Raw genomic sequence first — 13,907 nt, 5'->3', positions numbered from 1 at the left:
TAACAAGCCACTTCAATCAAATATAATCATTGAATAAACACTAATATCACGACTCAAATCAAGAAACCAACCATGCGACTTACCTTTTACTTTCGAGCAACCGCAAGTTTCTTGAAGGATCCGATTTAACTTGCGCTAGTTAACCTCACCTACAAGCCTCCAAAACAAAGAAAATTCAATTTTAATACATGAGTGTTATTGTTGATTCCAAATTCAAAATACAACTCTCGGAATTCAATCATAGATAAGCTCACTAAAATCGTATATTGATTAATCAAAACCGTTAATTCACAGATGAAACAAACCCTATGACAGATGAAACAAACCCTATGACACATGAGACAAATCCTATACTAAACCGGGCAAACCTAATTCACAGATTTGAGATTAACCCTAAATCGATGAAACATCCAAGAAACAAAGAGTGAAAGAGGAAACGACGGAACTCTATATGGTCGGAGATTTGCCCGACAAAGGAGAGGAGGAGACAAAGGCTCGTCAAGAAGATGTCGACTTCACCTTCAAATCGCCGGACAAATCAATCGAAAAAAGAAGGAAATTGAAACGAATTTGTCGGAGAAGCTATGTAAAGATCGACTGCTAGATGGAAGAGCTCTCGATTTTGGTGGTTCAATTGCCGGAAAACAAACCTTTGGCGGTGAATATGGCGAGAACGAAGTTTTCGCCGTTTTGGAGAAAAAGACAAACCCTAGACACGATTTCGAAGAAGGATGAGAGAAATGAATATTTTTCTTTCTCTCCAAAATGTCTCGACCAATCAGAATAGAGGAAAGAAAGGAGAACTGGGCTTTAGATCAGTTCTATCTCAAGACCAAAATTATTGATCTTAGCCCACTATTCACTTTTTTATTGATTTTTTTGGGCTTAGAACACACCATGTGTTCCCCGTTAACGATGGCCTAAGATCCCCAAAATTGGAATTATGCAATTTAGAAGTAGAGTTGAATTATACGATCTGTTACATATATATAATTTAGAGGTCATATGATTTTTTTAAACAAGTATCACTCTGAACTGAAGTAGTCACATATTGACATCAGGGAGCAGTAATTTTTTTAATATGTACAAAAACCAGGGAGCAGTATGTCTCTTCAACATAATTATTCATATAACCAAACATAATTAAAAGATTTTAACATTAATTATAAAATTAGAAATATACATGTAATATTCTAAAGAGAAAACATTTGTATAGAGTTGTTTGAATTTGAATACATGAATATCTGTACTTTTCTATTCCATATATACCCTTTAATGCGTTTAATTATTTTGTGAAGTAATGCTATTATGTGTAATATTCACTTTAATAAAGATCATTTTACAAAATGTACTTAAAAATGCTAATATAATTGACGAAATGTTTGGAAAAAATAAAATGACAAAAAAAAAAAAGCAAACAATAAGGAAAAGTTAAGAAAGAACTAAGAACAAAGTAAGCAAAACATAACATTTGGTGACGACATTTAATAAATAACTTATTGTTATCTAAATAACATAACATAAAATAATAACTAACCCCATATGACGTGCAACATCAACAATAAAAATAATTAACCTAAAAAAACAAAAATTGACTTTAGAATTTTCCGTGCAAGTGATTATTATTGCGCTGTGTTATAATATAATAAAAACTATGCAAAACATTTGACGTGAATATAATATAAATAAGAACTTGATTAATTAGCCATGCAAATGCATCCGGGGAGTGGCTTGAGAACCATCACAGACCTCTCATTCTCACGCATAGGTTGATGAGCGCGAAGGTGGACGGGCCTGAACTTCTAAATCGCAATTGCATAAGGATGGCTGTACACATTGAAGCACAACGATAGGCGAAGCGCTAGGATATTTCCTCTTGCCTGCAGACTTGCCCAATGTTGCGCCAAAGGGGAATCCTGACGCGGTCAAGTATCTTCTCTTGCCCACATAAGTGAAGAAAGATTGGGACGAATGTAGCATATGTTGACTTAAGCTTGAAGAAAACTTGAGTCATAAGGAATCCTAATCCTACCAAGTTGTGGTTTCTAAAGGTTTAGGATAATGACAAGTTATATTCAGGAGTTATCTGAATATACAAAGCCTAATAGAAATAAGAATTGGTGTTATGAGTTCTCTATATAAAGAGATGCAGGGTGTTGCATAATTTATATAGTTGAGAGAACAAAAGAGAAAAGCTTTAGGTTTTGAAAGAGTTTCCTAAAGACTAATAAAAAGAGAGTGATTCTTTTTAATTTTGTTCTACATATCTTTGAGACATTGTTACGTTCAATATCTACAAACTATATTTGGTATCAGAGCGATGGGAGATCTTACTGAAATTTCAACGGAGAAAACGATTGAAGGAGGAGGATCTTCCTCGCTTAAGTTTCCTATGCTAAACTCCACCAATTACACTGTATGGGCCATGAAGATGAGAATTCTTCTCAAGATACACAAATTTTGGCCGATTATTGAAGAACCAAGTGATGATAGCGATATGAATAATATGGCGACAACCTTGTTATTTCATTCTATTCTAGAGGCACTCATCCTACAGGTTGGTGAGTTGGACACATCAAAGAAGATCTAGGATGTTATACAAGCAAGACACGTCGGAGCAGAAAAATTTAAGGAAGCTAGGCTGCAGACCCTAATGGCTGAATTTGATCGGCTTAGGATAAAGGATACAGAGAAGATTGATGACTTTGCTGGAAAATTATCTGAGATATCCTCTAAATCTGCAGCTCTTGGAGAAAACATTGATGAGTCCAAGCTTGTGAAGAAGTTTCTCAAGTGTCTTCCTCGAGCAAGTACATCCACATGGTAGCCTCATTTAAACAAGTTCTAGATCTTAACAAGACTAGTTTTGAAGATATTTTTGGCCGTCTGAAAGCCTACGAAGAACGTATTTCTGAGGAAGAAGAAGCGCAAGAAGATCACACTAAACTTATGTATGCTAATATGGACACTCAACAAAACCGAGAATACAATAGTGACTTTAGATACAAAGGACGAGGAGGACGTGGTTCTTACCGAGGAAGAGGTCGCGGAAGGAGTAATGGAGGAAGAGACACATCTAAAATCATGTGTTTCCGTTGTGACAAGGTAGGACACTACGCCTCGAGCTGTCCTGATCGCTTACTTAAATTGCAGGAAGTCCAAGAAGCAGAGAACATCAATGAAACTCAAGATGCAGATGCTCTCATGATACACGAAGTCGTGTATCTAAACGAAAAACACTGCACACCAAACCAATATAAGCCAAACACTAGTGGAGAAAATATTTGGTATCTGGAAAACGGTGCCAATAATCACATGACTGGTGATAGGAGATACCTTGATGAAATTGATGATTCCATCACAGGAAAAGTGAGGTTCGGTGACAACTCCCGCATTGACATCAAAGGAAAAGGGCCAATCTCGTTTGTTGATATCAATGGAGAACCAAGAAGGATAATGGATGTATACTTTATTCCAGACCTCAAGAGTAACATAATTAGCCTCGGTCAAGCCACTGAGGCAGGATGTGACATTAGAATGCGAGGGGAATACCTGTTTATGTATGATCGGAATGGAAGGCTACTTGCCAAAGCAGAGAGGTCTAGAAACAGGTTGTATAAAGTACACATGGGAGTTACAAACACTACTTGTTTGTTCTCTAAAACCAGCACTAAATCAAGAAGGTGGCACGCAAGTTTGGGGCACCTTAATATCGAAACTACAAAGACAATGATGCAGAAAAATATGGCTCATGGTATACCACAGTTTGCGATTGATGCAGAAGTATGTTCATCATGTTTACTTGGTAAGCAAACTCGAAAATTATTTCCCAAAGCCACAACATATAGAGCAACCAAGGTTCTGCAACTCGTCCATGGTGATTTGTGTGGACCAGTCACACCGAGCACTGCTGCAGAAAACAAGTACGTTTTTGTACTCATAGATGATCATTCATGATACATGTGGACAATCTTATTTAAAGAGAAGAGTGAAGCCTTTGAGAAGTTCAAGAAATTCAAACAATGTGTAGAACAAGAGGCAGGAACCAGAATACAAACCTTCAGGACAGACAAAGGAGGAGAGTTCATATCACAGGAATTCAACTTGTTTTGTGAAGAATCTGGTATTAAGCGACACCTCACAGCTCCATACACTCCGCAACAAAATGGCGTGGTAGAGAGACAAAACAGGACACTTATGGAAATGACAAGAAGCATAATGAAACACATGCAGATTCCAAATTACCTTTGGGGAGAAGCCATCAAACATTCTACCTATCTCCTGAACAGAATTGCAACTAGATCCCTTGAAGATAAAACTCCATACGAAGTCTTGCGAAGCAAAAGACCCCATGTTGATCATCTCAGAGTTTTTGGATGCATTGCATACGCCAAAATAGACAAGCCTCATCTTAAAAAATTAGATGATAGATCAAGAATCACTATTCATCTCGGAACAGAGCCTGGTTGTAAGGCGTACAAGCTACTGAAACCGCAAACTCGAAGAATAATAGTGAGTAGGGACGTTGTGTTTGACGAGACTAGAGGTTGGGATTGGAGTTCTACCAATCAAGATAAAGAACAAAGTGGAAGTTTCAGTGTGGTGTTTGGTGAGTTTGGAAATTGTGGCATTTGAGAAAGTGAAGAAGTAGTCTTTGAATCGGAACAAACAACTGTCCCAGATCATGCAGATGATATGTATCAAGATAACTCATACCATGAGGAAAACATGGACAACAATGAAAACACGGAGGATGAAGAAGAGCAGGTTCAGGATCAGTCTAACTTAAGGAGAACAACAAGACAAATCACAAAGCCTAAGTATCTTCAAGATTATGTTCTACTCGCTGCAGAAGAAGGGGAATCACTACTCATGTGCTTGAACGATGAACCAAGATCCTACTACGAAGCAAAACTAGAAATAGAATGGATATGTGCGTGTGAAGATGAACTTCGATCAATCAAGAAAAATCAAGCGTGGAATCTCGTAGACTTACCAACAGGAGTTAAACCGATAGGTTTAAAGTGGATATTCAAGCTTAAACGAAACTCAGATGGAAGCATAAACAAATACAAGGCTAGATTGGTAGCCAAAGGTTATGTGGAGCAATATGGAGTCGACTTTGAGGAGGTTTTTGCTCCAGTAGCTAGAATAGAGACTATACAGCTTTTGCTTAACCTTGCAGCGTCTAAAGGATTGGAGATACATCATCTCGATGTTAAGACAACGTTTCTACATGGCGAGTTAAAAGAAACTGTCTATGTCACACAACCTGAGGGATTTGAGGTTAAGGGGAGTGAAAACAAGGTTTACAAGCTCAACAAAGCGTTATATGGATTAAGGTAAGCTCCAAGAGCATGGAACAACAAGCTAAATCAAATCCTTATTGAGTTGCAGTTTAAGAAGTGTTCAAAAGAGCCATCTGTTTATCGAAAGGAGGTAAGAGGAAGTCTACCTGTGGTTGCAGTGTATGTAGACGATCTGTTTGTTTCAGGATCAAGCATCCAGATCATCAACGAGTTCAAAACAGAGATGGCCACCAAATTCGAAATGAGTGATCTAGGAAGATTAACGTATTACTTGGGGATTGAAGTGTGTTAGTTTGATGGAGGAATAATGTTGACACATAAGCGATATGCTAAGAAGATACTAGAAGAAGCGGGAATGAGAGACTGTAATCGAACACTCACACCAATGGAATCTGGCCTAAAATTGTCAAAAGCTGAAGAAGAAGAGGATATCGATGCTACAAGCTATAGGAAAAACATTGGTTGTCTTCGTTATCTAGTTCACACTCGACCAGATTTGACCTATTGCATCAGAGTACTGAGTAGGTATATGCAAGCTCCTAAGGTTTCACATGGTGCGGCTATGAAGCAGGTTTTACGGTATTTGCAGGGTACGGTAAATTTTAGTTTAGTTTTTAAATGTTCTGCTTCACAAGTACCAAGATTGATTGGCTATAGCGATAGAAGTCATAATGTTGATCCCGATGACGGAAGAAGCACTACATGCCATATTTTTTTATCTTGGAGGAAGTCCAATCACATGGTGCTTGCAGAAGCAAGACACGGTGGCATTATCGTCTTGTGAGGCCGAGTTTATGGCCGGAACAGAAGCAGCTTGACAGGCCATATGGCTTCAAGATTTGCTTGAAGAAGTTACAGGTGTGTCTAGTGAGAAAGTCACAATCAGGGTCGACAACAAATCGACGATTGCCTTAACCAAGAATCCAGTTATTCACGGTAGTAGTAAGTATATACACACAAGGTATCATTTTATAAGAGAGTGTGTGGAGAATGGGCAAATAGAGGTTGAACATGTTCCTGAACATGAGCAAAAGGCATATATTTTGACTAAGGCATTAGGAAGGATCAAGTTCAAGGAAATGAGGGAGCTAATTGGAGTTCAAGACTTGGAGGAGATTGATTTCAAGCTTAAGGGGGAGATTGTTGACTTAAGCTTGAAGAAAGCTTGAGTCATAAGGAATTCTAATCCTACCAAGTTGTGGTTTCTAAAGGATTAGGATAATGACAAGTTATATTTAGGAGTTATCTGAATATAAAAAGCCTAATAGAAATAGGAATTGGTGTTATGAGTTCTCTATATAAAGAAATGCAGGGTGTTGCATAATTTATATAGTTGAGAAAACAAAAGAGAAAAGCGTTAGGTTTTGAGAGAATTTCCTAAATACTAATAAAAAGAGAGTGATTCTTTTTAATTTTGTTCTACATATTTGAGACATTGTTACGTTCAATATCTAGAAACTATAACATATGCCATGTCATCCTCACCCACGGGTTTCAAGAGGATGATGAATGCGGACGGCTACCGCTATGCATGTGATCACGTCTTTCATAGGAAGTGTATTCGGGGCAATAACATTGACCCTTATGAAATAACTATAAATGATGAATATTTTACGAACAAAATGGTAATAAAATAAGAAAAAACCTAATGTTAATACTGTTATTAAACAATTTTATGAACTTGTTAATAAAGAAACATAAATAAATAGAGTTTTGTCTAATATTTGTATATAATGGGCTTTAAATGTTAATATAATCAATACAATAAAATCATGTTGCTCTTTTTTCCATTGTTGACACCTCAACATTTTGGAGAATCCTAGAGCTGACATCTCAGTTAAAACATGTAACCAATTAAATTATAATAATTAATACAGCCTAATTTTGATATATAATAATATTCATATCTCTTTCCATGTCAATTTTATTAGTTAACTAGGTATTAGTCCACACAATGCGTGATTGCATGTATAATGATTTTTATTATATTTCTAAATATTTATAAAAATAATATTTTGTTTTTTTTTCTAGTAACAATAACATAATCAAATAATTTTTCTTTTCTTAAGATTGTATTATAGTAAAATTGTATCAAACAAAATTATCCAAAAATTAGTAACTATATCTAAAAATAATATGTTTAAGCATTCGTCATTTCAAAGTTTAAAGAAATATAAACAGAAGAGATATATATATATATATATATATAACTAAAAATATAGCTAATAAAAATAAAAAATATGAAAATTTAACCAAAGACATTTTATTTTGAAAGATAAACAAATTAGTGGGAGAATGAAATTTATAATAATTATGGGGTAGGAGTTACATTTGCGTTAAATGTAGAATTACACATGACACTAAATGTGAGTTAATTAGAAATAAATTTTTAATTTGTTTTGTTTTATTTTATAAAAAGAATACCAAGTGGTCCAATGAAATTTTAAACTTATACATGGTTTGTTTTTTTGTTGATATAAACTCATACATATTCAAATTATATTATTTTATAAGTGACAAACTAAATTAGTTTTCGTATAACATCACATGAACTTCAATCTAAATATTTTTAAAAATTTCCAAGGAACATTGGCGATTGAAGAAGTCAATAATTGGATTCAAGTATGTACCGGATCACAAAGGTAAGACACTCGCCAATACTCTTCTACAATGTCTTGCTGACTGGGGGATAGAGAATGTGTTTACTGTGACTGTAGATAATGCAACTGCTAATAGCAATGCTCTGGGTGAGTTTCAGTCTACCTTCTCTCTAATTAGAGCAGATTCTCTAGTGTTGAATGGAGATTACATGCATATGAGATGTGCTGGGCATATTATAAACTTGATAGTTAGGGACGGTATGGCTGAAATGGATAGTAGTGTTACTGCAGTCCGCAAAGCTATATCTTATGTCAGATCAGGACCAAATAGGAGAAAGGCCTTTGAGATGCGAGTGGAAACTGGTAGATTCACGAAGGGTAGTTTGCCTCTAGATGTAACCACTAGATGGAATTCGTCATATTTGATGTTGACAAGAGCAATTAAGTTCCAAGGAGCTTTTGATAGGATGGATATGGAAGATAAGCTTTACAATGATTATTTCTTAGAGTATGAGAATGGAGAAAAAAGGATAGGACCTCCTTTGATGAATGATTGGCGTAAGATAGAAAGATTTGTTAAGTTTCTTAATGTTTTCTATCAGGCTACATTGGTAGTTTCTGCTTCCACTACTTTGAATGCACATAAGTGCTATAGTGAGATAGTAAACATTGCAATGAAGCTTCAGTTACTCTGCCTTAATAGTGATACTGATGTGAAGGTTAATGCCGAGAAGATGTATAAGAAATCTGACAAATATTGGGATGGCATTCAGAACATAAACATCATGTTGATAATTGCTAGTGTCTTTGATCCGAGAAAGAAGATGGAGTTTGCAAATTTGTGTTTTGTGGAGCTTTATGGAGAAGATAGTACAACTGCTAAGGGGTTGAATGAATCAGTTTTGATTGTCATGCGTGTAATGTATAAGGAATATAGTGAACGATATGTTGAATCAACATCTCAAGCATCGAGTCAGTCTGAATCATCATCTCAGTTTAATGAAGTGAGGCAAACAGATGGGTTATTCGATTCAATGGAAGATGAATTTGATGGTTAAAACCCAATGGGGCAGAAGTATGATACATTGTTAAGAAAGATTGGAGTTAGGGATACTAATGAATTGGAAACATATTTGAGAGAAGAAGTTGAGAATCCTGAATTGATTGTGGGCATTGAGTATGATATTCTCTCTTGGTGGAAAGTAAACAGTGCAAGGTATCCCATTTTATCATGTCGAGAGATTTATTTGCTATGCATGTGTCTTCTGTTGCTAGTGAAAGTGCTTTTAGCACTAGTGGAAGGATAATTGAACCATATAGAAGCTGTCTTACACACTACATGGTGGAGGTTTTGATGTGTACTGAACAGTGGTTAAAACAAGGTATTCATTTTGCAGAAAATGTGCTTACAAATGCATAGATTCTTGCAGAAGTGGAGTTTGAAGATGAGCTTGAAAGAGGTACTGTTTTTTTTTTGTCTATCACTCTATCTGTTTGATGTTGATACAATCTCTAAGACTTTTGTTGTTGGTCATTTTCTTTTCAGAGTTTGAAACTCTAACTCTCTAAGTGGTTTTGGTCCCGACGTGATTTGAAAGAAGAAGTTAAAAGGGGTTTGATGTTTTGGAGCAGAAGTATGTCGGATAAAGAAGAAGAGGGGTTCGATGTTTGTATGAAGAGGATGAATTCATATGATTGTTCTTTTACTTCTCTACTTACTCATCTCTTTAAGACTTGAAACTTACATTTGTTTTAACTATTCTATCTCTTTAAAACTTAAACTCTCTCAGTTCAGTATTGATTTTGATTTCGGGTTTTTCCTTAATTTCAAATTGAAATCAGTGAATATCGGGTATTTTTATCAATTTCAGATAAAAATACCCGAAACATATCGGATATCCGACGCCAACTTCGGATTTCGGGTAAATCCAAAAATACCTGAATCCGAAAGCATCCGACCCGAACCCAACCCGATTCTATAAAATACCCGATCGGATTTTATATGTCTACATCCAAACATCCGAAAATCCGAAGATCCAAATCCGAGCCCGATCGGATACCTGAATGCCCAGGCCTAAGTGCACCAATCAAGAGAGAGTGAAACATTACTTTTATGTATATGATTATTTGGTATATTTTAAAAATTATATTATTTTTCTATATATTACTCCATTTAAATTTGAGTGCTAGAAGAGAATAGAAAATTGGACATGGATATTTTCAATCTCATGACCTTGTGGGGTGAATATAGTAGAAGAATATTAAAAAATTATTACTTATAAGATGATAATCTAAAATAGACAATGAAGATAAACTTTTTAAAACATTAAAAACAATGTAATATATATATACCTTAAAAACTCCAAAAATATAATTTAGAATTAAGTTTTTACAATGATATTTGAATTGATTTTTTAACCCATACAACAACAACATAAAAGAACACAAAACAAAACAAAACAAAAAGATTTGAGGTATAGTAAAAGAGGATGAGAGAATGAATGAATGAAAGAAAAGAGAATGAGTATTTAAAGGAATAGAAGTGATGTAGAATTATATTTAGAAAAATAGGAGTTACATTTCTAAGTTATTATGTGTTATAATTATATTCTTTTTTTTATATATTTTACTCCATTTAAATTTGAGTGTTAGAAGAGAATATAGAATTAGACATGGATATTTTCAACCTCATGACCTTGTGGAGGTGAATATAGTAAAAAAAGTATAAAAAATTATTACTTATAAGAAGATAATCTAAAATAGACAATGAAGATAAACCTTTTAAAATATCAAAAACTATGAAGATAAACCTTTTAAAACATTAAAAACTATTTATTAATAACAACAACAACAACAACAACAAAATTTGAGATATAGTTGAAGAGGATGAGAGAATGAGAGAATGAAAGAATGAGTATTTATAGGAATAGAAGTGATGTAAAATTCTAATTTATTATGTGTTTTATGACAATTAAGTGGAGAAATATAGATAGGAATTACAATTCTAATTTATTATGTGTTTTAATACAATTGAGTGGAGAAATATAGTTAAAGCATAATTTATACACTACAAGAAAACAAGCTTTTTGCGAGGACACATTGCGACGGAGTACAGCTCTAGCAAATTTGCGATAGATTTGCGAGGGATTTACTAGAAAATAAAAAACCATAGCACATTCCTCGCAAATTTGCGACGAACTCAGTCGTCGCAAATCTGCTGCTCAATTGCGACGCATTTACGACAAATTCGCTGGGAAGGTCCCTTTCCTCGCAAATCCATCGCAATATTGCGACGATTTTGCGAGAACATACTCCATAGCAAATTTGCTATGGAATTACGAGTGATTTGTGAAAGCCATAGCAAATCCATTGCAAAGTTAGGATAATAATTTTTTATAAATATTACAAAACTTAATAGAATTATTCTGAAATACATTTGAATGTGTTCATCAGGTGAACTTACTAACTTTTAACATTATTTTGATGGTTTTTACAAATTAGATATTCAAGGTTTGCGACAAATTTGCGACTGATTTGCTAGAGCCATAGCAAATTCGTCGCAAATCCATTGCAAAGGACTCAAAACATAGCAATTCCCTCGAAAAAAAAACTTTAAACCCTTAACCCTAAACCCTAAACCCTAAAGACTTATTACATTACTATTAATGATTAAAAAAGATGAATCCAAAACTATTAATCAAAGATAGCAGTGCAACACAAAATTGTTAGAGAATTGGACAATTTGGCAAATATTTGTCTCAATGTAATGAACATATATGTGATATAGTGTAGAACATCATCATGTTTAGAGTAAGATGCAAAATTGGATAATTTTGGAAAGTTTGATGATAGAAAAGAGTATAATGAAACCATTGGACCTTATAATATACTTGAAAGTTAATTTGACTAATTTGTTACAATTATTTTGATGGTTTTTGCAAATTAGATATTCAAGATTTGCGACTGATTTGCTAGAGCCATAGCAAATTCGTCGCAAATCCATCGCAAACAACACAAAACATAGCAATTCCCTCGCAAATAGAAACTTTAAACCCTTGAACCTAAACACTTAAGACTAATTACATTACTATTAATGATTAAAATGATATAATTCAAGAATTATAATCAAAGATAGGGCACTAATGACAATTGCAAATCCTAAACCCTAAAGACTTTGCGAGGGATTTGCTACGTTCCCTCGCAATTTGCTCGCAAAAACTCTAAATTATAAAAATTTAAATTAATTAATATTTGCGATGCTTTTGCGAGGGAATGTAGCAAATCCTTCGCAAATTTTGCGTTGGAATTGCGACGCCGTTAATTTCCTATATAACTAAAAAACCTAGTTTGAGCGAAGCTCAAACCCAACCGACAAACCCTAATTTCCTTCTTCTTCTTCCGATTTCTTTCTTCTCTGGTTGTTCTCTTCTCCGGTTGTTCTCTTCTCCGGTTGTTCTCTTCTCGTCTCTCTTCTCCAGTTGTTGTCTTCTCCTCTCTCTTCTCCGGTTGTTCTCTTCTCCTCTTCTCCTCTCTCTTTTCCGGTGAAACCTTCTCCGACCCTTACTCCTCCTCTTTTCTCTTTTCCTTTGAATCACTTGTCCGGTAAGTCTCCTCCTCTCCCCTTCTACCTCTTTATAGTTAGAAAGTTTGCTTAGATTAGGGTTTTTAATTCGATTTTAGGGTTTCAAATTTGGGGATTCAATTTGGGGTTTAGGGTTATGATTCGATTAGGTTTTTAATTCGATTTTAGGGTTTGAAAATTGGAGATTCAATTTGGGGTTTACGGTTATGATTCGATTAGGTTTTTTAATTCGATTTTAGGGTTTCAAAATTGGGGATTCAATTTGGGGTTTAGGGTTATGATTCAATTTGGGGTTTTAAATTCGATTTTAGGGTTTCGAAATTGGGGATTCAATTTTTGTGTTTCTAATCAGTTTTTTTTTCTGCTTTCAGATGTCTTCTCGAGACCAAAATGTTTCTGTAAACCAAAACGTTTACAGAAATTTCATTGCTTCTCAAGGGTTAAGTCCTCCAGTCTCTGCTCGAAGGACACATTCTGCTTCTGTTCCTCCCCGAAGGTTACCTTCTCCCGCTTCTTCTCAAGGTACATCACCGGCGATGCATGCTGATAATCCTCATGGAAGCTCTCCGGCGATGCATGATGAGAATCATGGAAGCTCTCCGGCGTTGCATGATGAGAATCCTCCTCAGCAATCAACTTCGCGTATCAACAGTATTTCTGCCTCTCAAACTTTTTTCACTTTGGAACAGTTACTTGCAAGTCCCGGGCGTGCTGGCTTACCAAAACTGGATCCTAAGCGACCTCCGGATACTCTCTGGTGAGAATGTTATGTATCTAACCTATAGTTTATCTTTATGTTTTGTATTTTCAATGATCCTCATTCCTTTTATCTTATGTTTTGTAGGTTTGACCAGGATTCTTCGGTTGCTGCTACTGTCCGGGCCATTTTTGAAAGAGATTTCAAATCAGCTCATGCCAATTGGACCCAAACACCAGGTCCGGTTGTAAACCGGTGGTTTGAAACTTTTGCGGTAAGTTACAGATTGTTGATGTGTTTAAATTACAGATTTTGTTTGTTTATCACTTGATTCATTTCTCTGTCTTTACAAGCAAACATATAACTGGGATGCGTCCATCAATGGAAGAGTTAGAGCTGAGTTTGAAAAGAAGTTGAAGAGTCGGATGAGTGATCAAGTGTCTCGGTGGAAGGGTAAGTGGAAGAAGAGAGGTAATGACGCAATGCCGCGGTGGCTTGATCCTACCGTATGGGATGGCTTGGTCCAGTTTTGGTGTGAACCAAAATCAGAAGCAAAAAGTATCAATAGCCGTNTACCAAAACTGGATCCTAAGTGACCTCCGGATACTCTCTGGTGAGAATGTTATGTATCTAACCTATAGTTTATCTTTATGTTTTGTATTTTCAGTGATACTCATTCCTTTTATCTTATGTTTTGTAGGTTTGACCAGGATTCTTCG

The 13,907-nt window shown here is 35.3% G+C and overlaps 1 protein-coding gene across 1 annotated transcript; it reads left to right on the top strand.

The window, feature by feature from the left end:
- LOC104783596 (zinc finger BED domain-containing protein RICESLEEPER 2-like) lies at positions 5,617–8,967 on the top strand. Its single transcript, XM_010508734.1, has 2 exons — positions 5,617–5,904; positions 7,894–8,967. The coding sequence occupies exons 1-2, from the start codon at positions 5,617–5,619 to the stop codon at positions 8,965–8,967; spliced, it is 1,362 nt and encodes a 453-aa protein (XP_010507036.1).

The sequence above is a fragment of the Camelina sativa genome, chromosome 4, assembly GCF_000633955.1.
Source record: "Camelina sativa cultivar DH55 chromosome 4, Cs, whole genome shotgun sequence".
Taxonomy (NCBI): Eukaryota; Viridiplantae; Streptophyta; class Magnoliopsida; order Brassicales; family Brassicaceae; genus Camelina; species Camelina sativa.
This window is presented reverse-complemented; position numbering and strand designations above follow the sequence as displayed.

What these genes read in the sequence shown, in the direction of transcription:
- LOC104783596 (XM_010508734.1), top strand. Translation starts at nt 5,617, where the DNA reads ATGTTGACACATAAGCGATATGCTAAGAAGATACTAGAAGAAGCGGGA. An exon ending in TACGGTATTTGCAGGGTACG is followed by an intron (nt 5,905 to 7,893) that starts GTAAATTTTAGT and finishes AAAATTTCCAAG; the next exon opens with GAACATTGGCGATTGAAGAA.